The following is a 27,642-nucleotide window of genomic DNA, read 5'->3' on the forward strand; positions in this document are numbered from 1 at the left end:
CGGCGGAGACTGGGGGAAATGTGTGTGACAGGATGGATTCAGAAACACTCGGAGACTCCGACCTTTTGTTTAGAAAGACTGAAAAGTGGAAATGCCGCGTCATACTTGCTAATGAAGAAGCACAAACACCAACCTCCTCTGCTATTCTTCGTTAGCACTACCTAGGACTTACCTCACACTAGGAAACCTACAAACACATCTAATTATTTTGTGTACATTTTAACCAACAGTGTTTACTACAGTATCTCATCACTGTCTGCTGATATGTGTTGTTGCTTACACATCTTTACCACAGATAACCTGTGCAATGGGAAGTTCCACAAACACCTGCAGGACCTGTATGCTCCCCTGGTAGTGAGATATGTGGACCTGATGGAGTCCTCAATTGCACAGTCTATTCACAGAGGCTTTGAAAAGGAAACGTGGGAACCTGTTAAGTAAGGATGTTTATATTTACTTTCCCTCAAGACATGTTCACTTTGCAGATATGTACATTGATTTGACTTTTCAACTTTATAAATCAAATGATACGAATTATATATATTGTTATATATAACAAATGTAACATTTTAAAAAGTGGTTGAAAAAATACATTATTTTCAGCAGATAATTGACAATCATTTAATATATTGTATAAATAAACATACACATCTTGAAATGCAATACTCACTTGTCCAGAATTAATCCCAGTTATGTTATGAGGTAAAATATGATCTGCTTTTGCAGTAATTTAGGAGCTACATTTATTATTTGTTTCAATTCATGCATGCAAATGTCAGTTAGCAGAATGGATGTCCTTCTGTCTGTTTGTGTGATTTTCAGTGTTTGTATTGTATTTTTTATTTGTTCTGCCCCAGATTAATGTATTATTTGCCACACGATTAGGTCTACAGAATCAGTATGCACGTTTTAACAGCACTGCTCCACCTCTGTGCTGTCATTAGCCTTTGGGACACACTCTTCTCAGAAATAACATTTTTGCTATGTTTTTTTATTTTTATTTTATGTATTTATCTAAACTGTTTCCAAGACATATTACCCATATTCAAAGATGTTATTTTTGCACCCAAAAGGTCCCATAAATTTTCTCCAAGCCCACTGTTATTTCTCAGTTCCACACTAGACCCTATTCCAATAACACACTGTAAAAGTAAAACTTCATGGCATAGAACACATAAATACAGAGGTACAGGTTTGTTCAAAACAAACCAGAGAGAGCACAAAAACTGGCCGTTACTCTGTTTATTACTCCGCCAAGGAACGCTGCAGAGTTATGTGATGATCGGCATTGGTTTGTCTGTGTGCTTGTCCTTCTGTTTGTCTGTTCGCAACATTACTCTAAATCGGATTAATGGATTTGGATGAAATTTTCAGGGAAGGTAATGAAAATGACACAAGGACCAAGTGATTAGATTTTGGCAGTGATGCAGTTCATAGTCTGGATCCACGGATTTGCTAAAGATTTCTCTATCATTGCCAGATAGCGGCACAGCGGCTCTGTAACTATGACAACAAGTGAACACTACGTTGTCGTGTCGGCTTCCAGTTCTTTTCTTCAGAGAACTATGATCACGTGACATTTTGCATCTCTCTGCTCATCATGTTCGAACTGAAATGGGTAAAAAAGCTTTCAGTTCCTCTGCCCCCTCTGCTTGGAATACCCTCCAATCTGAACTGAAATTGTCAAAATTTGTTTCATTGGAGGCCTTCCACTCTATTTTAAGATATTGACCACGCAAATCCTTTGACCGGTGCCCATTTTCTTAAATTATTACTGTAAAAATGAGTCCTGTATTTTATATATCTAATTACTTGTATTTAATATTTTAATGTTAGTTGTTACTGTTATCTGTCGCTGCTTTTTCACCCTTGTGAAAAAGGTCTCGATCTCAATGGGTCTTTTATCTGGTTAAATAAAGGTTAAATAAAAACAATTAAATAACATCAGCTGCCTGCTGATGATCACATGATTGTGATCCTACTATGAATCCACCGCTACGGACCACAAATTTTTTAAAGATTTAATCCATCAGAAACCATACGATGACTGAGCAGCCTTGGAGGAGAACTGCGCTCTCTGAGTGCTTTTCTTGTTTAAAAGAAATCATGACCTTGATCCTTAGTACAATATCACCCAGTCTGTTCTCATCTGTTTCTACTGTATCTTTCTGTTCAAAGTTCTTCAGGAACTGCTATTCTTCATTGTTCCTCGGTCACTCCATATATTTTTGTGTAATGTATTGTAATGTGTTAACAGTAATGAATGCATCGTACACTAATCAGTCACCCCTTTCGCAGAATATCTAGTTGTAATAAACTTTCGGTTGGCTATTAGAATTTTATTTATTCTATATTAATTTAAAGCCAAATAGATTGAATGAAGGTTGGGAGAGAATACTATCCTGTACTGGATTCTAGGATTTAATAAAATGCTGCCAATCCCAGACACAGCTCTGTGGTACCTGCACATACTTTGCCAAACCCTCCACTAATGCTCTGTGTCGCCTCATGAGACAACAGGGTTCATTTAAAGGTCTATCCAGTGTACTACTACAGATTACACTACAACGCACACAATATGCAACTGGGACTCTCTTGTGGTTTGGTTCCAAACCACGGTGAGCTTAGAGAAAGTTGTGGGTGTGGGAATGCGCCTGGTAAATAACAAAACATAGGATGTAACTTTACCTAAAGTGTGACTTCAGTTTATCCTGAGCTTGTTGTTTTACAACTCATTTACTTTTGACCGAGGATCTGTGTCTGTTTTCTGTTATTCTGATTCTCTCCACAGGAGTACAACAAGTTCTCTGCCCAATGTCAACCTCCAAATGCCCAAAGTATCAAATTTAACAGTTCCAACTGTTAATATTCCACAATTGCCCAGCTTTTCTCCACCCAACTGGATGACAGCTAATTATGACTCTGAGTGTGTATCTGCCTTGTACAGTCTGAGACATGCACAGATGTCATTGGCATGAACGTGGCAACAAAATGATCTAAAAATGTTGTATTAAATTGGACAGTTGGACAGTGAGGTTGACATGGATGCATATTTATCACTATTCATGTAAATTAACAGGATTTGTGGATTGAAATTATTCAAATTATTTGTGAATCTATAATGTACTTCATAAATATTTTTACATGTATGATAAAGGGAGAGAAACTGCTGCAACTGTTTTTAATAAAACAGTTTCATAAATTCAGCAGCTGATTAAAAGTAAAACCACAAGTAAACTTGATGTAGCACTTTCTACCAAGTGACTAAAAGAAGAGGCATTAAAATACCTAGAAAAAATGTGATAAAAGGGTTTATTTTTTGTTTCAACTGTGTGTAACAGCCTCTGATTTCACCAGGGGTTTTCTATTAATATATTTTGTGGGTGCTCTCACTAAAAGCACTGTGCATACCACAACATAACTTAGCACATCATCTGCAGCACTTTAAAAAATTAACCAAAATGTTGTCTGTACTGACAACGGAAATCGAAGGTGCAAAAACTCCCTCATATGCTGCCAGATCCTGCAGAGTGTGACATCGTCAGTGCAGCACATCCATCCCCGTTCCCGCATCTGGGATCTTGTGGAGACAAAAATACCAGCCCTAAAGTTTTCATTGTGAAAAAATGCTGAGAGCTGTATTTTAAACTTTACTGTATAGTTAGCAAGTAATTTACTGACTAAAAGACATGCAAGAATGCCAGCAGAGATGATAGCATTGTTTCCTTTGGGTTTCCTAGAATCCAAATGGGCCCATGGAGGGCATGAGTTAACATTAGAGAACCTACATAGATGTGTTGCTGGAGTTTCATACAGGCCTAAAGCCACATTCATGCCAATGTCTCAGCATGGTGCATGTGTGGATGTAAGCAGGAGACTGTGATTTGGAAATGGAATCCCAACATTTTTACTATTCATAGACAGAAAAGATGCAAAGGCATAATGAAATGGATGCAACTCTCTGAAGACAAAGCAAGAGCAAAAAAAATCCTAAATTAACTCTTAGATGTTCCAGTGATTGGACCCTACACTCTTCTAAAAGTGGGTCAAAAATGACCCGTAAAAGAATCAGTGTGTTTTTATGCCATTTCTGCCATTTCCGTTAAAAATAATAATTTCTTTTGTTTGTTTGTTTGTATTCTTTTTTTTTTGTCCACACAAGAATGATTTCATGTTTTATATGGTTTTTTTTTTTAACTTTCTAAGAGATTTTAAAACATTTTGATAATTGAAAAAGAAGAATATTAGACTGAGCAACAGTAGAAGAATATCAACATCCATTTTGTTGACATTTTTCCACTCTTTTCCTCTAACTGTTGCTGCTCTCCGTCCCTCCATCACCTCTTGCAAAACATTACCAGTGATAAAGAGCTTGGGGTAGTAACACAAATATTACAATTTCTTAAAAAGTATAAAAGGTAACATGAAAATTTAAATGGAATGATATCAGAAACATGTTTTTTGAGGAGTAGCTGGAAAATGGAAATGAAAACTTTTCATGACAAAGATATTGCAAGAACACGACCTCACCGGGTCATTTCTGACCCACTGATGCATCTAAGGGTTAATAACAAACAGCTCTGCTTAGGAAAATTACTATGAGGCTGGTGGTTTTACTATTTAAAATGTTCTACTTGTATAAAGTAGATCTACCTCTATATGTGGGACAGTGTCTGTAGTTCATATTTACTCAGTTCATAATACTTTTCCTCTAGTTCTAGTTATACCGCAGAACATAGTGTGATCTGTGTCCATCATCAACACTAGGAGCTCTGTGAGGCAGTAGAAGGTGAGGTTTTGAGCTAAATACAAACATCAACCAATGTTCTACGAATATACGCTACTATTTTGTAGTTGGTGTCCATTTCTACTGCCTGGTTACAACTACTTTGGCAACTTGGTGCAATCGCCAAACAGAAAATATTTGCAGAGATGTGACCGTTGCAGTAACCAATGCCCCATTATGAACTTGCATCTTTTTGTATCTTCCCATTCCAAAGCCTTTCCCTAAATGACCTAGTGCTGTAGTACCCTGTAGTACCCAGACTGGTGAGGAGGAGCCCATGTCTGAATTTTCCTTGTTCAATCTGCTGGGACCAAATTGACTTCAGTGCTGTAATGGTGTTAATAATATTGTCAGTGGTAACAAGATACCAGCAGGTGCAGTACTGCTGTTAATCCTGGTCCTAGCAGTCTCTTTACCCTTTTGCATAGATTGCATTAACTTACCATGGTTCACACTTACTAATTCTAGAAAAGCAGTGTTGTGAAATGACTAAACTGTACAAATATTTTTGGATCATTAGGCTTTTGGATTTGACAATACCTTGAAAATTAGATTTTGAAATGAGTGGGAGCCCTGAATCTACACTCCCCTCCACAAGTATTAGAACTGTGAGGCCAGTTCCTTTATTTTGCTGTAGACTGAAAACATTTGGGTTTGACATCAAACAATGAATATGAGACAAGAGATCAACATTTCAGCCTTTCTTTCCAGGTATTTACATCTGGATCAGAGACACAACTTAGAAGATAGAATTATTTGTAATGAAACACAACATTTTTAGGTGAGCAAAAGTATTGGAACAGGTAGACTTAAAATAGATTAAAGTGAATAAGACGTAATATTTAGTTGCAAATCCTTTGCTCACGATAACAACATCAAATCTGTGACCCACTGACATCTTCAAACTTTTGCATTCTTCTTTTGTGATGCTTTTCCAGGCTTTCATAACAGCCCTTTTTCAGTTGTTGTATGTTTTGGGCGTTACTCCTTCAGTCTCCTCTTTAGCAGGTAAAATGCAGCTCTGTAGAGTTGAAGTCTGGAGGTTGATTGGCCAGTCTAAAACCTTTCCCTTCTTCCCTCTGATGAACTCCTTTGTTACAGTGTGTTTTGGGTCATTAGCTTGTTGCATGATGAAGAATCTCCCAATCAGTTTGGTTGAATCTGTCTTTAAATTGGGAGAAAAAATGTTTCTGTAGACTTCTGTGTTCATTTTGCTGCTGCCATCATGTGTTCCATCATCAGTGAAGATTAATGAGTTCATCCCAGAAGAAGCCATGTGAGCCCAAGCCATGACATTACCTCCACTGTGTTTCACAGATGAGCTTGTACGTTTGGATCATGAGTAGATCCTTTCTTTCTCCAAACTTCAGCCTTTCCATCACTTTGGTAAAGGTTCATCTTTGTCTCATCAGTCCATAAAACTTTGTCCCAGAATTTCTGAGGCTCATCTCTGTACTTTTTGGCAAACTCCAGTCTTCTTGCTAATGAGTGGTTTGCATCTTCTGGTGTCGCTTCTGTACTTTTGTTCATGAAGTCTTCAGTGAACAGTAGATGTGATTCCTTCACTCCTGCCCTCTGGAGGTTGTTGCTGATGTCACTAACAGTTATTTCAGGATCTTTTCTTTACAGATCTCACGTTTCTGTCATCAACTGCTGCCGTTTTTCTTATTCTACCCATTCAATGTCTGTTACTGAGTCCACCAGTGGTTTCTTTCTTCTTCAGGACATTCCAAATTTCATGCTGGTTACATCTCTAACTATAGACTCAGTCTGTACCGGCAAAACCCATATCTGAAACTAAATGTAGACACTGAGCTCTATTTATTAGTTGAATAATCAACTTAACAGGACACACCAGGACAACAAAACACACCTGTCACATGTTCCGATACTTTTGTGTACCAGATTTAGATTTAAATACTTGGAAATAAAAGTTGAAATCTTGATCTCTTGTCTTATATTCATTGCTTGATGTTTAACCCATTTTTTTCCAGACTACAGCATAAACAAAGGAACTGGCGTCATTACATTTGGAGGTGAAAATATGTAGCTACAAATGAAGCCAAACATTTCTGTGTTTTGTTATGAACTGTAAATGAAATACACAATACAAAATGAATGCAGTCCTAATTTTTTTGTGAGTGCAAAGGTAGTGCTTTGTCACTACTGTGAGTACACATTCATACAAACTAACCCACTAGTATTGCTTGGTGTATAAATGACAGGATGGAACATGTGACTGTGTTTTACCTTTGCTCACAGTGTTCGCATGAATCCTGTATTAGTGTAGACTAGGTTGAAGTACATCCAGTCACATATCGTGTGCTGTGCAAAGCTTCATTTGAGTATTAAAAAAAACCCAAAAATACCAATTTAAACAATACTTTTTTTTTTAAATCACTGAAATAAAAATAATGAAACACAAATAGAATAAATCATAGTTGGAACTAACAGCCACGAGGTCACCCCAGAGTTTATAAACCATCAAATCACAAACAAAAATCTTCTTTTTTATCATTACGTTTATTCGCAAGAAATTGTAAATATTTCCTATACTGTATATCATCAGGATTTTAACGATAGTTTAAATCTATCGTGTGTTTTCTCATCTCTCGACATGTTGCCATCCAATGGAAAGCTCTATTTGTGTTTCCAGTGATACCTATTTTCATAAAAGTATAAGAATGGCTATTTCCTTATTATCAGATCATTTTGTTCTTAGTTTGGTAAATTTAAAGATACGTGATGCAATCTATGTGAAGCTTTCAATAATTAACCTGAGTAGAGCAGAACACCTTTCATTTCCATTTTGAAAAGTTGTGTTGTTCAAAATGCTAATATCTGATCTGTGCTCCTGTAGCAACGGCTCAGGGACCTCAGAGGATCTTTTCTGGAAGCTGGATGCTCTTCAGACCTTCATCAGAGATCTCCACTGGCCAGAGGAGGAGTTTGGCAAACACCTGGAGACCCGACTGAAGCTGATGTCCAGCGACATGATTGAATCCTGTGTAAAACGGTATGATGCTGTCCAGTGTGTATGCAAACAGCAGCCATTAATCATTAGTATAATGTTTATTGTACTTGTAACACATGAATCTATTTTGTTTGTTTGTTTTGTTTCTTTCTTTTCTTTTCTTAAAACATCTTTCCGGAAAAAGAAGCAAAACAGTGTGCATATTTTGGAAATGAGCAGGAGTGTAGTTTAGGTAATAATGATGAATTTTGACCGAAGAAAAACACTATATTCAATTCAATTCAATTTTAATTCAATTTTATTTATATCACACCAATTACAGGTCAAATTGTCTCAAGAGGCTTTACAGAATCCATATGCCTGAACCCCTAGAACAGCCCTAAGGAGACAGTGGCAAGAAAACACCCTTTTAATGGGGAAGAAACCTTGAGCAGAATCCGGCTCTTCACACTGTAAACATTTCAAGTAAAAGCCATGCATTCAAAATGCCACACAAGGAAAAGTATGATCAGAAAAAAGATACTGACATTTTCAAAAGCATATTTATTTTCAAATTGTGAGTATTATGCAAATATATCATTGGATTATCAGTCATGCATAAATATGAAAGACTTTTACTGTTGCTTTTTTTTGAAGGGGAGGACTTTTTTGTAAGGTTTCGACAAGGAATTAAGTTGATTATTTTCTTGATAGACTGTGAAAATAGAGAGAAATGTCTGTAACAGTACCAAGAACCCAAAGTGACATCTCCAAATGTCTTTCTTTGTCAACCAGTACTTTTGTAATCATAATAATCACGATATTTGCAAGGAAACTGCAGCTGATCTTCACATGAGAGAAGCTGGAACAATTAAATGTTATTTTCTGACAAATAATATAATTGACCAAAACAGCGCCTTTCCTACACATAGTACATGAGTAAATGTTCAGTTTGATTAAGAGATCTGTGAGTTCGATGGCTTATCAGATGTCAGAACTGACTCAGAGGATATGAAACCACAGTGCAAAGAATTTCACAGCTGTTCTCTCTGTGAAAGTTTAGTTTTTATAGGAATGATTGCATGTTTAACAGTAGTTTGCAATCTATCTGAAATATGTTCTTGCATACACTACCATTCAAAAGTTTGGGGTCACTTAGAAATGTCCTTATTTTTGAGAGAAAGGCAGTTTTTTTTCAATGAAGATACCATTAAATGAATGATAAATCCAGTGTAGACATTGTTAATGTGCTAAATGACTGTTCTAGCTGGAAACAGCTGATTTTTAATGGAATATCTCCATAGGGGTACAGAGGAACATTTCCAGCAACCATCACTCCTGTGTTCTAATGCTACATTGTGTTAGCTAATGGTGTTGAAAGGCTCATTGATGATTAGAAAACCTTTGTGCAGTTATGTTAGCACATGGATAAAAGTGCGATTTTTCATGGAAAGCATGAAATTGCCTGGGTGATCTCAAACCTTTGAGCGGTAGTGTATTTTATTATCTTATTATGTAGAAGAATAAGTTCCTCTTAAGTGGAGTTGGAAATGTCAGGATGAAATCAAAGTATAGTACTAATGAAGTACATGTAGAATGCTTGAGTAAAATATACGTGGTTACTTTCAACCACTGGCCATAGCATCTGTTGATGGTAATGTCTCTTGTCAGAATTTGGGGATTTGGGCGTGCCGTTTAGAGTTTTCTCAAGAAACAAACAAATATATATATTTAACAAAGAAAACATATTTAAGTCTGACTAGTTTAAATTAACAAACAGGATGTACAGAGGCTTGCAGTTCTGTATTTACAGTGCGCAAATGGCATTTAGATAGTCATGTAAAGAAAGAGAATTACAATAGAATTCGATAGCGGTGAGCTGAAGGACAAAGATGTATTTCTAAATGCTTGTGGCTCTGGACATTTCTTCTGTTCTCTAAAGGACACGGGCAGCGTTTGAGGCGAAGCTTCAGAAGAGTAGCCGGGCCACAGACTTCCGTGTGCCACAGTCCATCTGCACTATGTTCAACGTAATGGTGGACGCCAAGGTTCAGTCTGCCAAGCTTTGTGCTGTGGACCTGGGGCAGGAGGTAGGAGACACCAAACATATCCCGGAAACTCACTTTCTTTCAAAGAGTGGGGAGCCTTTTTTGGAACAAAGAACAAATCTTTGGATATTTTCTCACAGTTTACATTTACCCCTCATAGACATCTTACAGTTCATAACTCACATCATGGTCAATGGTGTTCAAATTGTTTGTGTTTCGAATAGCATTAACAGGCGATGACGTGAAAGTCTTTTTTATTGTTTTCTTCACTTACTTGAATGAGGCTTTCTTAGTTTTTTACTTCATGTATAATTTTACATGCTTGTCACCTCTGCTTTTTTCTTCTTCTCTGTCTTGTGAAAGTTTATTAGGGAGTGGGTAAGTGTGGCTACAAATTCAATTGAGGTGTCACCCCCAATTCCCAAATGTATAATTAGTCGTCAGTTTTCCCTGTCTGTCGTCCTCCACTTGAATTGTTTGGATTGAATTAGCATATGTGTAGATAGTATTGAATATACATGGAGCACAGGTGAGAAATCTCATATTTCGCAGAATCTCGACTGATACCAATTACTGACAATGAATTAATTACTGCAAAGTTCTTTGCTGTTCTGTTGGTGCTACAATGCTAAACAAAAGGAGGGTTTCTGCCTCCAAGTTTCCATGACAGCAGTTATTGAGCAGGGCTAATTGTTTTAAATTCTCCTACAGGGTTTAAAAATGTAAGACTATTAAAGAGTTTATGACCATTTAGGTCTCAAGTCTTATATATATCTCTATCTATCTATCTATCTATCTATCTATCTATCTATCTATCTATCTATCTATCTATCTATCTATCTATCTATCTATCTATCTACATATATGTGTGTGTATATACACACACACACACACACACACACACACACACACACACACACACACACACACACACACACACACACACACACACACACACACATATATTTGGGTCTTACAGGGCTAAAGAAATTTATTATTTGGTTTGTTCAAAGAAATGAAGCACTAGCTCATAGGAAAATGACAAAATAACCGTTAAATGCTTGCAAAAAATCTGAAACATGAAATTATGAAACAACAAATAACAAAATAATAAAACTAAACTTTTCGATGGTAGTGTACGTATTACTTAATTCAGTTCAATTCAGTTTTATTTGTAGGGTGCCAACATGAGTCATCTCAGGAGATTCTACATAGTGAAATGTTATATTACAGAGAGAAACACAACAAATTAAAAAAAAAAAAATCCTTTAGAGAAGCTCCTTGGCAGTGGGAATAAAAACTCCCTCCAAACAAGGAGGAACTTCCAGCAGCACCAGGCTGAGGGAGGGTCCCAGTGAGCTGAAGGAGAGAGGAACCAGGATAGCAGAGAGAACAATAGTTTGTGACCCTGAACACAACAGAAAAGGGAAGACGTTACTGTTTTGCTGTACATGCACTTTTACTGCAAAGTAAGGAAAGTCTTTTGGAAGCATAGTTGTATAATTAATTGCTTTGCACCATTGGAATCCTGGATTGTGCTTTCAAATGATAGTTTGACCATTCTGATTCAAAATGGGCTAGTACTGTTCAAAATGTGCATTCCCAGAGCAGTGAGTGATACGGAGTTAACGAAAACAGCCCAATACAACACCATCTCACCCATAACATTATAATTAGCTGCTTTATTTGTTGTAATATGAGCTTATTAAAATAAAAAATAAAGCTTTTCTGCCATGTGTGTTGTATTTTTAACAAATTTGAAAAACACATTTCCTGTAAGACTTGTTTTCAAATAAGGCTTTCATTTTTAATAATTTGTTCTACAGTTTTAACATATCTATATTTTTGTATCCCAAAGTTCCAAATAATGTTTAAGATTCAAATGTTCTACAAGAGCAAGATGTCAACAAGTGACAAGAAGTGGGTATAAGCCGGAAAATAATCATATATGTTAACAGATGATCGAGGTTTCAAAGTAGGCTAATAAATCTAGCATGTGCATAACAATATTCAATATACAAATATTTGAACATGTAGTTAATTTTTAATATGCAGTAAAATAATATTAATAATGTTTCATAAATTATCAGGAACACATCCCAAAGTAAACAAGTAATATATATTTTTAAACATTCTTAGTGTTTTTGTATTGTTGTACATAAACAGAGATTAATCAAACTCTAGTAAAGGAATGACACACAAGCATTATTTTAAATGATCAATATTTTTCTGTCTGTTGATAGCAATATTCATGAAATAAACAATAAATATCAAACAAATATGTCCTGTCTCTTCCAAAAAGTCAGACAAGAACCACATCCTCTGTATGTTTAGTGTTGCATAAAACCAGTTACACAGTGTTTGTTTTCTCCATGTTATTCAGAGTCTGATGAGAAGATTTATGTCAGTTTTAGATGCATCCTATCATCTAGTACCATGTAGCCCAGCTTTGCTGAAAGACAGGAAGCAAGTACAGAGCTATTCAGGCTAAAACTTTTCATCTGCATACAGACTTCACTCTGGGTTTGACTAACTGTTCTGAGTCCAATACAAGACAAATCTTTTTTTTATTTTTAAGAATCCTGTTTACCCTAATTGTTGGTTTGAAATGCCTATTGGAGCCCCTGTCTTAAAAAAATCTATGCTGTTTCTTGTTGCTACATATAGTGAAAATGACAAAAGATTAATGATTTATTACTGCTAACTAAAATGTAAATATTTTGACTTTTTTCCCTTAATGTCTGCTGTCACATCATGGTGGAGTTACTAAATGTGGATGAAAGGAGAAAACACTGTTTTTTCTTCTTTTGTAGCGACAATACCACTCCCAAATCGACAATCTAATTGAAGAGACGGTGAAGGAAATGATAACTCTGCTCGTAGCCAAGGTACAAAAGGTTACAGCATACACTTACACCATGGCTAGAGCACACTAGGCAAAGACCTGGAGTCTGTTTGAAGAGCCTATATTATGCATAACATGTTATTTTAGGGTTCTGCTAGAACAGGCTTTAATGCTTTAATGTTCAAAAACATTCTTTTTCTCATGCTATTGTCACTGCGAGTCCTCTCACCCTCTGTTTGATAGCGTCTCCCTGAAAAACTAGGCAGGTGTTATGCAAATACCGACAGATAAATAACAGCAAAAAAGCTCGACTTCAAAAAACTTTGTAAGCAGACATTTTTCATGTATCAGTCAGTCGCAACAGTAAAACCACCCAACAGTGTTGTAATACAATGTTCTGCTGACAAACGTTGGCAGCTGCTCTACCTACTGATAGCCACATTCACCAGCAGGACAATGCACCTCTCCACACTGCAGAAACTGCTCAAGGAACATGACAAAGAGCTTCGGGCTTTGACCCAGGAAACATTTGATTGAGAGAAGGATAGTGGACACTCACTGTGGAGAAGAGCCAGGAGTAGACAAACTGACAAAACAGTTATCTGAGTTGACATGGATAATTAGCATACTGCTGTTAGTAAAACAGGTCAATGCAGAAACACTCACAGTCACATTCATTTCACACTGGAAGAAAATGTTTTGTTAACTTTTGAACGATAGTATGGCCAATATTTAATTGCGAGACTTTTTGTAGCATAGTTGACAGGTATCATAGTTGACATTTTTTGCTGTTTTCAGGCCTAAAATCAACATCACCACCTATAACCAAACACCACATGGCAATTTTATAGAAAGATTCTTCTAAAATATTGTCTATACAATTGAGTAAAATTAAAATTGAAAGTTGACGTGATCAATCCACACTTAACTCACACACTACTTTGTATTAAATAAGTCAGAAAGCCTTGGAGTCTGGCCAGTCTTTTCTTCAGGAGGAAATGACATCATGTGGAGCAGGTCATGTGATCTGGAATTAACACACTTCCTGGAGAGGTGTTTTTGGAATGAGGAACTTAGTGGAAAGTGATTTCTGGGACACAGATACAATCTGTTATTTTCCATCCAAAATTTGACATATTGCCAAAAAAGAAATATCTGTCATGATTCTCTAAACTTAATGAAAAGAACACAATCAAAACATTTTTTTGAATAGCTCATTTTATTGTTGTTTAGCTAATTAGATTAGATTAGTTTAGCTGTTACTAAATTGGGATGGTTATTTAGTTGACATTTTAGTGATATCCAGTCGTTTTTTATTAATGTGATTGTTTCCATAATAAATAAGTATGGGATTTATAAAGACATGATCATAATGAACAGAAAATACATTCGTTTTTTTGTCTTTTAATAAAATGTATGCAAGATATATCCCATGGACTTCAAAAAGTTCCTTGGTTATATATTGACCTTTTGAAGCACATTTTACCATATCGATACCCTGACACTTTTACAAGAGTTTTTATTTTAACACTGATAATGTGTAGTAGTGCCTTACTCTGAAATGTAAAGCACTTACGCAACTGTTTATGATTTCCTCTTTTTCTCTCCTCCTCTTTCTCAGTTTGTAGTCATTTTGGAGAGTGTGTTAGCCAAGCTCTCCAGATATGATGAAGGAACACTCTTCTCTTCCTTCCTGTCTTTTACTGTAAGTATTGCACATGCTTACTTCCAACACTATCCTCCTTTTCTTTCTATACAGCTTTCCAGCAGAATTGTTGGACAGCTTTCCAGTGCTGTGCATCAGGCCAACTTGAGCGACTGGACTCCTTTGAAACAAATCAATGTTACCCTATTATTAAACTAAATTTATAACATTATAATGTACACCTCTTGTAAATATTAGATCAAGGGCAGTTACCTCTAAATTTATTTTTGACCTGCCAAGCTCTGACTGTCTGAATAAGGGCAAAATATGAAAAATGTCTGTATTACATCCATTTTTGTTTTACATGTAATGAAAAACTGAAGACATTTTGCATGTTTAAGCTGTGTTAATGTCCTTCTTAATGAAAGGGTTCATATTATATTGAATTCACAGTGAATTTAGAAGATCTTTCTTTGAATTGCATCTTAAACAATGAAAATGCTGTATTTATTTTTGACTTTTTTTCACATTAATCTTTCATGTTAATTGTAAGACAGTTTCAGCTCTTTGAAAGCCTTCCTCAGCACCAATTAGCTCAACACCTCAGCTGGAATTTGAAATTCTTACAAAAGACTTTTAACTGTAAAAGTACTCACAAAATCACCACATGCTGCCAGTTCAGTAGGCACTAAACTATAGGCCACTGTGCCACACAGGATAGCAACCTTTGTTCTGAAAAGGGGTTCCACAGCTAAAGTACTTTCTTCTTCATTTCTAGGTGAAAGCTGCCTCCAAGTACGTGGATGTACCGGTAAGTATTTATCTTTCTGCCTACCTGTTTCATGAGTCTAGGGCTTAAACTATAGGAAAACATGCCTTAATTAAATCACAATTTTGATTAGTGATATGAATATATTTTGGAGGAATGCCAAGCACTATTAACTAAAACACCTGATTCCAATTTGAGAAAGATAAGGGCTTTTGGTAAAATGTTTGAAAAGTTACTTCCCTTTATGTGAACTCATAACAATCAATCAAACTCAGTTTATGACACAAAGAAATAGTGGGTTTGACCTGATGTTAATTGCATAGTCGACCACAAAATCTCATGATTAATACCAACTCTAAATCTGAAGGTGTGTGATCAGCTGTCATTGTCCAGATGGTGATTCCAGATACAGACTACTTGTGAACCGTCCTGTTGTGTTAAGGTCAAATTTGATCCATTTTCAAGTTTAGATGTGTGAAACATCTGATAAAACAAGGCTTCATTACATCCTCAACAATGGCTTGCAGAACACAATAAAACACATTTTAAAAAAATCATTTTCCTGTTTTAGTAAATCTGCACAGTGGCTTGGTGGTTAGCACTTTTGCCTTGTAGCTAGAAGATCCCTGGTTCACGTCCCGGCTTTCCCGGGATCTTTCTGCATGGAGTTTCCATGTTCTCCTGTACATGTGTGGGTTTTCTCCAGGTTCTCCAGCTTCCTCCCACAGTCCAGAAACATGCTGAGGTTAACTGGTGATTCTAAACTGTCTGTAGGTGTGAATGTTTGTCTCTATGTGTAGCCCTGTGATAGACTGTTACCTGTCCAGGTGAACCTGTGATAGACTGTTACCTGTCCAGGTGAACCTGTGATAGACTGTTACCTGTCCAGGTGAACCTGTGACAGACTGTTACCTGTCCAGGTGTCCCCTACCTTCACCCTCAGACAGCTGGGACAGACTCCAGCCTCCCATGACCCTGATGAGGATTAAGCAGTGTATAGATAATGAATGAATGGATTTATTGTTGCCACAACAATACCATAAAATATCATGATACCTTTTTTAAGTCCATGTTGTCTACCCCTAAAAAACACATGATATATCTATAAAAGTAGCCTCTATTTATCAACTGAATCTATATACTATAGCCTTAAGCACATTTACAGTTGTAAACAGACATTTCCTTGTAAAGACCGTGTATGTCATGGCCGTCTTGAGTTTCCAGTGACTCCTGTAACTCTTAATTTTCTATGATGGAATAACTGAAACAGAAATATTCTTTATCAACAAAAACAATCATGCATTTTGGTTCTTCAGTACATTTATTAAAGGTCTTCTGGAAACATGACAAAATTTGTTGGGTCAAGAATATACATATAGCAATTATAATATTGAATAACTAATATTAACTAATGTTTATTTAAATGTCCTTTGGCTATTTTAAGCTCAGTTAAGTGTGTTTGGTTGTCTTCCAGAAGCTTGTGATTGCATTTTTGACCACTTCTCTTGACAGAATTGGTGCAGTTCAACTAATGTTGTTGAATCACTCACAGAGATTTGTTTCTTCTCACAGTCCACAGGTTTCAATCAGGACTTGGGGAAAATCAATCTAAAACCTTCATTGTAGCCTAATTTAGCCATTTCTTTACCACTTTTGATGTGAGTGTTTGGGGTCATTGACTTGTTGGAATGCCTAACTGCATCCACAACCCAACCTTCTGCTGATGGTTTTAGTTTTTCCTGAAGAATGTGGAGGCAATCTTCCTTCTTCATTGTTCAATTTACTTGTTGTAAAACACCAGTTCCACTGGCAGTTAAACAGACCCACAGCATAATACTACCACCACCATGCTTGATGGTAGGTATTGGGGTTCATGGTGTAAAAGGCCACACCTCTCACCTTTTTATCTAGATTAGACACAGCTAATAAGTCCAAAACTGAGAAAGTTTCTATCTTCACAAGTCATTTTATAACCATGTTTATGCAATAATGCTGACTGGAAATCACAGGTGTACTTTATTTTCAGTGAGTGCAGGTTTGTTTTTGTTTTTTAATTTAAACTTTGTCAGTGCTTAAAGGTGTATTCACTTTTGTTGCATTGAGTTTGCCCCTTTCTTATGATTTATTTTTTTAATATGTGTATATCTTTCTTACAAGTAAATGCAATGCTAATTTTAATGTACTTTAATTCTTTCAACTTAATGCAATTACTGAGAGGTGATACAATGTAATACTGTAAACTGATGAGATTGATGGTTTATTGCGTTTTACTGTGAAAACTAAATATAATGGAAATTCAGTCAGTGACAGAACAGCTTAATTATTTATGTAAACACCATTTGGAGCTTGTTATTAGTCTGTTACATATTAAATATTGCCTGAAGTATACATTTAGCTTAAATGTTCAAACAAAAAGTTAAAGTGGCTTGAAGAATTGAAATGATAGAAATATTTCCTTCCACACTGTCCATGTGTGTTTGTGTGTGTTTCTTGTGCATGTACAAATATTTGACCATGCTTTCACATGGCAGTCATAATCCAGATGGTACTGTTTGCTGTACTTCCACATCAAATGTCCCTGTGTTTCCTTCTCCAAATGTCCATTCATATGCATGTGCCCAGATACTGACAGCCAGCCATGCCTCGTGCCTCGCTCTCTGTGCAGCATACATTGCGAGTTCATGTTGTGTAACACATGCCCATTCTGCTGTCAGGTTGGCCGTGGTTGTGGTGTGTACGTGTGTCTGAGTGTGCATCAGATCTGAATTAACTGCCAAAACTTCGGCCAAAGCAAATTTCAAATTTCAAATTAATGCCTTGTCAGAGAATGTGAAGAGGCACTGTGTAAACTGGCAAGGGTCATTGTTTCTGGCCCAGCATGCTAATTGTTTCTTTAATGTACAAAATTAAAGGTTTGTTGGCAAAAAAGACACTCATTTACACATTGTAAGCATCACTGCAGATGTGTAAACCAAGTTTAGTAGTACCTAGCAATGAGTACTTTTGATTTTTGGAATCTTTTGGGAGAAACTGAGAGCGAAAGGTTAAAATAGTGTGTTAATTTATCTAGAAAATGGGACGATATGTTGATGTAAGAAACACAGCTAAGGTGCTATTTACAATTGCATTGTCCTCAGTGAATATTTTAGATGTCAAAATGGCAGGCCTCCTAACAAGCTGTTCTCTCCATAAAACCCAACTGAGTGCCCCTGTTCACTTTGCACATGCCCAGACTGCAAGTGCTGGTTTCCTGCCAAGCTTAACTCTGTGACAAGAGCTGAGTGAAGAACATGACTGGCCTGTAGACCCAATCTGCATCCTTGTAAACGTATGAATGTTCTCCGCAAATCGGAACGGAACATTTTTCAGAACTATATCAGTTCAAATGTAATATAACTGTCTTCCATTTCTAATCTGTGAAATACATTTGTCATCTAAATGACCTTATACCAGCATATCCACAGCCATGCTGGCAGCTGAGGCAGTATTTTGGCACAGCTGTGTCTGCGTTAAATACTAGTAGGAATCTGAAACGTGTTCACGATGACATCGGCAGCATGCTGTTGCAAAGAAGGTGAAATGTTAAGTGTCATCATTTTACTTTAGCTCATAAATATATCAATATTTTTAAAATAATGACTAAACACAGTGCAGTGTAGGCTGATGAGCTGTCATTAGTTTAGTAGGTATATGACTGAAGGGCAAATTAAAAGTTTGATTCGATGATGACACTAGAGAAAGTCAGATATCAAAGTAAATATTGTTCAATTTCATATCCATTTCACTTGCTGAGAACAATGAATGTCTGTACAAAATCTTCCGATCCTATCAAGTATATACACTACCATTCAAAAGTTTGTGGTCACTTAGAAAGATCCTTATTTTGTGAAAGAAAATAATTTTCAATGAAGATACCATTAAATGAATGATGAATCCAGTGTAGACATCGTTAATGTGGTAAATGACTATTGTAGCTGGAAACAGCTGATTTTTAATGGAATATCTCCATAGAGGTACAGAGGAACATTTCCAGCAACCATCACTCCTGTGTTCTAATGCTACATTGTGTTAGCTAATGGTGTTGAAAGGCTCATTGATGATTAGAAAACCCTTGTGCAGTTATGTTAGCACATGGATAAAAGTGGGAGTTTTCATGGAAAACATGGAATTGTCTGGATGACCCTAAACTTTTGAACGGTAGTGTATGTACATATTTAACTGCATTAGTAAAAACTCTGGATGAGATCACAAGTCATGAAATCTCCACATTTATAACCATCCATTCTGTGCACACCATGGAAATTTGTGCAAAAGTTCATGGCAGTCCATTCCGTAGTTGTTGAGGTATTTCACAAAACAATGCATGGTTGTGCCACTGGGACAGTCACAGGATCATAAACATCAGTAAGAATTATTTTCTCTGCACCGTGACTTTTTCACAGCAGTGTATTCATCATCCTTCCATGAGGACAAGTCTTTGGATTTACTTGCATGCTGTGAGTCATTGTCAGTTAGATTCATGGCTTGGTTGGTTAGGAAATTAAAACAGATCAAACACTGAGGTCTTCAGTGGCTGCTCACAATTAAGCTAAACTCAACAAAGCTCATTAGTATGTTTTCATATTTTGCTATTTTGGTTGTTTTAAGCATTTTGATTGACTTCTTGCATACAATAGACCTCCTTATCCAATGGGCACATTACCATGGACTCTGCGGGGCACATTCATGCTCCCCAGTTCAATAACCCCTCTGAATTATTGACCGTGTGGAACAGCATTTTTTCTTTGTGTGCTACACATTGTATTGCTATATGTATTCCACTAAATATGCCAAAAAGATAAGTTCAAAATATACACTACCGTTCAAAAGTTTGGGGTCACTCAGACAGTTTCATGTTCTCCATGAAAACTCCCACTTTTATCCATGTGCTAACATAACTGCACAAGGGTTTTCTAATTATCAATGAGCCTTTCAACACCATTAGCTAACACAATGTAGCATTAGAACACAGGAGTGATGGTTGCTGGAAATGTTCCTCTGTACCTCTATGAAGATATTCCATTAAAAATCAGCTGTTTCCAGCTACAATAGTCATTTACCACATTAACAATGTCTACACTGGATTTATCATTCATTTATTGTTGTCTTCACTGAAAAAAAACTGCTTTTCTTTCAAAAATAAGGACATTTCTAAGTGACCCCAAACTTTTGAGCGGTAGTGTATATTTTGTGAAATTTCTAGGTTCTTAAAATAATTACTGACTGTACAACTATGGGTCAGAATATAATACAGCCTACTAGCTAACTTTTCCCACTGTGCCAAACATGATGCAGAACCAATGCAATGATTCAACTGCCATAGGCTTGTCATTGCTGTTTGTTTGTTGTACTTATTACATTCCAAATGAGTGTATTTTTATCTCTCTCGCTCTCCCCTCTCACTCTCGCCCCTTTCCTGATCTTTTGTAGAAGCCGGGGATGGACGTCGCTGATGGTTATGTGACATTTGTTCGTCATTCCCAGGACATGCTGCGGGAGAAGGTCAATGAGGAGGTGTACATAGAAAGACTATTTGATGTAAGTAAGCCACAGCACATCCTCCTCCTGTAAATGGAGCACTGACCTGTCAGTCACAAGAATATATTCATGTGATAAGTGATACAAATGTGACCTTCAATCTCTGTGGAAGGCAAAACAACCACAGTTTTGCCATTTTCAGGCTTGAATTCAAAATTCTTTTTAGATTTTTCCTTTCCTAATAACTGATTTTCAAAAAAACAGTATAATAACATCATGATCATACCAACCAAAATGAAATTGTTTGGATATGTTTTAGTGCATGTTGACTGAATCTTTATTATTGCGTTACTCCTGTATGTCTTGTCTGTCATTCTGCCAACATGAGGGGACATTTATGTTGTTGAATCTTTGCAAGTCACTTTGTGGAGCTGATTATACGAACACATCAGAGTTCTTCTCCATAGCTAGCAAACTGTGATAAGCTAAAGCCGTAATCAACTTGCGGTTTGCTGCCATTATGTGGGAGGAGGTCAAATAACACCAAAACAATCAGTAAATCTCTAAGCCTGGCCGCTGAGCCTGATTCCTCTTAGGTCAAACCAGAGGATCTCTCCCCAAAATGTGCTGAAAAAAATCCCTACTAATGAGTTAGAGTTTGAGCTGAGGCTCTGTGCAGACTCATCTCTACCTATTTTGATTTATTGATTTTTGGTATATTTCTACGCTGCGGTCCTCCTTTCTCACCATGCAGTCCATTGTCTCTTGGTGTTTGTTTGCAATATTTGCTGATCTTGAAGACAGATTTTTTGAGTTCTTTTCTGAGTCAGCAAACAACAGTAAATCTACCAAAAGTGCAGCACAAAAGATTACTTTGTTGAATGGGTTACTTTCATGTTTACAGACAGCCATCCACCACATATTCTGTCCACATTTATTTTCTGGGTATAGGCCAGGTCGTCTCATTAGCTGCTTTAAAAGTAGAGAGAAAACTCTGAGGTTAGGAGAGTGTGGATTATTGTTAAAATGACGCTGCCACTCTTTTGACTGAGAACTTTTCTTCAACTACCAAATATTATTTTATATTATATATTGTATAAACAGAAAAGATGAAAAGACATAGATTATTTAAATAATTGCATAAAGGAGGAGACGGAGACTGCTGTCAGAAGGTCTAAAACCAAACCCATGCACAACAATTACACATAAAGCAAAGCAACATATGAAAGCAGTCATTCAGCCATGAAAAATAAAAAACATCCTGTGCATGCAAGTCAGATAACTGACTGCAAAAACAGACTGCTGTGTGACACACACTGCTGGTGTGGATCGCACTTGAAATTCTCATGGATGTAATGAATATAAACTGTCTATGTTATTTGCGAAGCTACACCTTTCAGAACACAACAAGATTTCTTAGAATTTATTTCTTCATTCTCTCTGTGTAAGTAGCAGTAAATAAAATAGTAAATAAACTGGTCATGAGATAGGATGTATCAGGATCTGTCTTTCAATCCCACTCAACTACATCATGTCCTGGGGGATGCACTACTCTGCAGTAAGGATCCTGCCTGTAATTTAGTGTAATCTTTCATCTCCAAGTGAACACAAACATGTTTTCTTTCACTCAGAATCTTAGCCAAAATTAAGTCCTTCACAAACTTGACAGCCATCTCCTGTAGGTCCTGTTCTCTTCTCGTTAGACTTTTGGAATTTGCTTTATCCAGGGATCAGACAGAAGGCAGTCTACTTTCAGCTAATCCAAAGCACTTCCCAGTTGTTCTGTGCTGTGATTTAGTTCATTTGTTTTTTTGTTCTAACTTTATCCGACAAATATACACTGAAAGAGAGTTCTTGTTAACTGCTCCAACCGGTCAACAAACACAAGCAGAGAGCTGATCAGACGAGTTACAGACAAATCCTGAGGTCAGTCATAAATGTACATATCCTGAGTTCAAGTTATCCAAGCTAATTTTGTTAAGACTTACACAGGTTTTATGTCACCAAGCAATAGTTTTGGCAAGTTAATTAGAACATCTACTTTATGCATGTATGACAGATACTAACCGTGAACCCACTGGGAATGTGATGGAACAAACTGAACCTGAAATAAATGATAAATATCTAATAATAATTTAATCCACTAATATTCTGACATATATTTTGTCTGTTCTGACTGACTGAAGACAGAAACTGTTTGCTAGGATTAAGTGTCATTAAATTTTAAAACTTGAGTTTAAATGCATTTGGTTTATGTAGAGTGTGTCAACTTCCTACATCCACTGTAATCTTATTTGTTATCATGCTATCGTCCAGCCCACCCTCATCCTGCCATTCTCCACCCTCCTCATCCCCACTCTCACTCCAACCAGTTGACTCAGACAGCCACCTTCCCTGAGCCTGGTTCCTCCCGGTTAAGTTTTTTTTTGTTGGTTTGTTCCCACTGTCACCAACTCACAGGGAGCTTTGGATTGTTGGGTTCTCTGTTTGGCATTTGTAAGGTCTTCACCTTCCAATGTTAAATGGTATGAGATGGTAAATGTTGTGAATTAGAGCGATATAAATAAAATCCAATTGAAGTGAACAATCTAAATAAGCTGTTGGCTTGTTGACAGCATGCCTGACCACATTGTCAGCCATTGTTGTAGTAGTGTCACAGATCTCAGCAACAAACATAATCAACAACAATGGAAACCAAAACTATAAAATAAGAGTCAAACTGAAATAAACCACAGGTCTTGGGATGGCTGGAGTCTATCCCAGCTGACTGAGGGTGAAGGCAGGAGACACCTGGACAGGTAACAGTCTATCACAGGTTCACCTGGACAGGTAACAGTCTATCACAGGTTCACCTGGACAGGTAACAGTCTATCACAGGTTCACCTGGACAGGTAACAGTCTATCACAGGTTCACCTGGACAGGTAACAGTCTATCACAGGGCTACACATAGAGACAAACAATCACACTCACATTCACACCTACAGACAATTTCAAGTTACTAGTTAACCTCAGCATGTTTCTGGACTGTGGGAGGAAGCTGGAGAACCTGGAGAAAACCCACACATGAACAGGAGAACATGCAAACTCCATGCAGAAAGATCCCAGGAAGACGGTGATGCAAACCAGGGGTCTTCTAGCTGCAAGGTGAAAGTGCTAACCACCAAGCCACTGTGCAGCCCTCATTTTGACATGATACATTATTATTGCTTTTAATAAAGGCAGGTGAGCTAAAACACTGACTGACAAATAAAATGAGGTGGAGAACTCTTAATCAAGTCATCCAGGTTGTGCAGTCTCCTGCACCTGATGTGACTTTCACCTCCTCATCCTGACTGTGTTTGTGCTCATGGCTGCAGACTCAAGTGTAGGCGTGTATACAGTTGCATCTATCTGTCCATGGCGTTGTGTGGAATCGATGCCTTGAGGTGTATTCTGCCTCCTATCGTCTCCCTCTCTGTTTGTCCTGACAGAGGGTGACAGAGAGGTGTCTTGTGCTGGATGTTTGCTGTTTGTTGTTGGAGTTTGACCCGTTGCTTTGCCATGTATCCTCTTTTCCTCCACAAGAGCGTTTCTGCTGGGATTTGTCTCAGCCTGGCTTCTCTTTGTTGTCATTCCACATCAGTTCTCCCTGCAGCACCACTGAGGCCAATGAAGGTGTCTGTGCTTTCTCTCTGCAGCTCTGTTGTGCTTTTCTTGTCACTTCCCCCTTTTATCTGTTTCTCTCTCTCTCTTTCTCTCTCTCCTACTTTCTCCCCTTTTTATCTGAGTAAGGATGGCGGCACACAGGATGGACTATTGAAGAATATACACTACTGCTCAAAAGTTTGGGGTCGCTTAGAAATGTCCTTATTTTTGAAAGAAAAGCATTTTTTTTCAATGAAGATAGCATTAAATGAATGATTAGAAAACCCTTGTGCAGTTATGTTAGCACATGGATAAAAGTGTGAATTTTCATGGAAAACATGAAATTGTCCGAGTGACCCCAAACCTTTGAACGGTAGTGTACATATTACTTATTACTTAATTTTGTAATTTTATGCGTTCAGCAACTGAGGTCCAGTGATTCTATCTGAACAGTGGGGTGACATGCTGACTTGCTGCTGCATTCTGGATCATCTGCAGAGGTTTACCATACATGCAGGGAGGCCTGCCAGTACTTTTTTGTCACTTCTGTTAATGATACATCAGATAACTGTGTTTGGACACAGGAAGATGCTTAAAACTGGAGCTTGTCTGACTTAATGCTTTGCTGGCAAATGACTGAATTTTCATACTGCTTGGTGGTGGTGGGGGCTGGGACATTTTAATCTATGTTTTTTTTTTCAGAAATGTATTTTAATGCCATCCTAATAGCTTTTCTTTAAGTCATGGTTGTTCTGTGAATATAGTCTAAGAAACCGGTTTAGTTAAAAAACTTCTTCACCTTTATGATTTGTCCCTTGAGGGGCAATTTGTTATGCAGCAGTTACACAAGCGTTGACAATAAAAATAAACAATAAAAACAATAAAACAATTTAAAAAACAATTAAATGAAATGTTTTAAAAATGAAAAAAAAACAATATATCCAATACAATATCACACAAAACACAAGATAGACAAGGACATTAGCAGCAATCTTGGTCATTTATTCAGGTGTAGTTCGATGCAAAACAGTCATTTAGTCAGCAGCAACAAGACAGAATAAAGTAAAGCAGAAACAGGATAAAGTGCTGCACAGTACACCATAAAGTACAGCAGCAAAAAACACAGTGCAATACCTCCTCTTCTTCCCAGCGTTTGTAGCTTGGATGGAGGTATGCACGAAGGAGAACTTGTACCTGTTTTTTGTGGCCTGGGGAACTGGAGGCCAGAGGGGAGCAACTTCTACTCCTGATTAAAAGGATGAGCAGCATCCACAAGAATAGACTCTGCTTTCCTTTTAACTTGTGTATTAAAAATATCTTCAAGACTGTTGAAAGAGACCCTAATGTTTCTCATGGCTTCATTCAGACATACCCATGACACTGACAGAGGCAGAGCGTGATATCTGCCTCTGGAGCGTGATGTATAATGCATAATGATACAGTAATAAACTCAGATGGATCCTGATGCATCAGATATTTAATAAACTCAGTGGAAGGACTTCTTTGAACAACTGGAAGTAACAAAATAAACGTCAACTCCTGTTAACATTTTGTCAAAACCTGGAGGACATTTGTGATTGGTGACCCTTTGTTTGATTCACAGTAAAGTTTTATTTATTTTTTTACACACATTTCATTCTGTAATAGATGTAAAATTGATGAGCAAAGTGACTGGAAAGGTATTTTGTGCTTTCATAGCAAACTATGTCTTTTGATTTCTGTGATGTTTTTGGACCAATATTAGAACTGAAATGTGGAAAAAAGCCCTCCGTGAACTGCTTCACACACCTCAAAGTATGTCCAGTTACCATTTAGACTTGTCAAAAGTTGCATTGAAATTCTACTAGGCTCAGCCCCTGCAAATGAGTGGTTCAACCCAGCAAAGCAGCATGTTTGAGGGGTGTTGTGTTGCCTTCGTAAAACAAGGTCAGGACGGATTCCCCCTAGCTTTGCTTTGTTTGGTGACCCCTCCCCTCCCTTCTTGGTGTACTTTATCTATCTGTTTTGCCCCCCGCAAAGAGGATTACAAGTGTTCTCCCATACAGACTCACAACAGGGCAGCTCCTACTACATTTTGTCTTGTTGATCCTTTCCTAAAACTGCACGTAGTTAGTCGTGCTTTTGCAAAGTCTGCAGTTTTGAAGTGAGGTTCACAATGTCACTGTCAGGTTCTTAAGGTGCTTTTTTACAAAAAAGATTGCATTGGTGTGAGATTACAAGTTCCACCTTTAAGCAAAACAAATTAGCTTAAGAATTTCATTTTATTCTTTTTTTTAAAAAAGAAAGGAAAAAACACAGACAGGTGTAAAGAAGTAGGAAAACAAGGCAAAAATGGTTATTATTTTCACTCATCTACATATAATCCATTTTTCTTTATCATGATTAGAAAGACATTTTATGATGTTTTGTTGACCTGGGAGGACACTTTTTTTTATGTCTTTTAACAAGATTAAAGTCCTTCAGTTGGCCATAGTGTAGAATGAAAAGAACTCCCATCAAGCACCACAAAGCTGTCATAAAGAGATTACAGTTCAAATCACATCAATACATCAAGTCTTTTCAGTGTGTTTAATTTCACACATTCCCACCAAATCTGAAGATGGATAGCAACATTTATGGGTCTGGTTACAGTCACTTCAATAGAACCGAAACATAATACAATTTTTAAATGAATCAAACTGAATAGAATAGAAAGCATATTATCCCCTCTTTTAATAAATCAAAAGGGTTGGAGATGAAGTACTGGCTTAATGGAGACATTTTGCATGTAGCTCAAAGTAATTCAAGTTTCCTACAAAGGTTTGGCTAAGATTTCTTCCAGGGACATCAAGCCTAAGGTTATATGTCACTTTAATTGGGGTTCTGACATGCATTTATCCCAGTATCAGTATTAGGCATGATAAACAGATTATTTTACAATGGCCTCTCAATTTTTAAATATGTCAACACTCACAATTTGCCATCAAGTGTGACAGCAGACAGAGCCATATGTGGTCTAATCATGACAATGTTTAACAGACAAGAGCGACTCGAGAAAGAATAATAATCTGAGAGCATTAATAACTGCTAATACCCATGTTCTGACATAGATTTGTGAGTAGGGAGAGTGTTGGTGGAGGACATTTTAACTGATGTTTCCCCCACTTCTCTGACCAATCACATGGAGGAAAAATAATTCTATCCAGTGGATTTTTTTAAAAGTGTAGAATGTGTTGCTTTTAGGTGTTTAAATAAGATTTATTTCATGCCATTTTATTGACCACAATCCTGACCAGCAATCCAATCATGAGTTTCATTTCATATTCTATATTTTGCTACTGTGAAAATTGTTCTGACGGCAGGTGTCTGTGGCAACATGATTAAACTTGCTTGGAAATCCCCTGCAGAGAGATGGCTGTAGTAAAGTTGCTTTATTCTCTGACCTGTGGCTGCTGCAAGTCATATCCATATTAGG

At 37.1% G+C, this 27,642-nt stretch overlaps 1 protein-coding gene across 18 annotated transcripts in view; it reads left to right on the forward strand.

Moving 5' to 3' along the window:
- Positions 1–27,642, forward strand: part of cadpsa (Ca2+-dependent activator protein for secretion a) — a 179,218-nt gene that overhangs the window by 119,088 nt on the left and 32,488 nt on the right. For 7 of the 18 annotated variants that reach the window (XM_055010575.1, XM_055010577.1, XM_055010578.1 and 4 more), the window contains 9 exons: positions 296–437; positions 2,792–2,926; positions 7,647–7,802; positions 9,682–9,829; positions 10,151–10,165; positions 12,601–12,675; positions 14,254–14,337; positions 15,056–15,088; positions 20,516–20,623. In XM_055010575.1, the coding sequence (XP_054866550.1) occupies positions 296–437; positions 2,792–2,926; positions 7,647–7,802; positions 9,682–9,829; positions 10,151–10,165; positions 12,601–12,675; positions 14,254–14,337; positions 15,056–15,088; positions 20,516–20,623 (896 nt within the window). The remainder of the gene's footprint in view (positions 1–295; positions 438–2,791; positions 2,927–7,646; positions 7,803–9,681; positions 9,830–10,150; positions 10,166–12,600; positions 12,676–14,253; positions 14,338–15,055; positions 15,089–20,515; positions 20,624–27,642) is intronic. The other 11 variants (XM_055010582.1, XM_055010585.1, XM_035953918.2 and 8 more) reach the window with 4 other exon arrangements.

This window comes from Amphiprion ocellaris, chromosome 5 (genome assembly GCF_022539595.1).
Source record: "Amphiprion ocellaris isolate individual 3 ecotype Okinawa chromosome 5, ASM2253959v1, whole genome shotgun sequence".
In the NCBI taxonomy this organism is placed as follows: Eukaryota; Metazoa; Chordata; class Actinopteri; family Pomacentridae; genus Amphiprion; species Amphiprion ocellaris.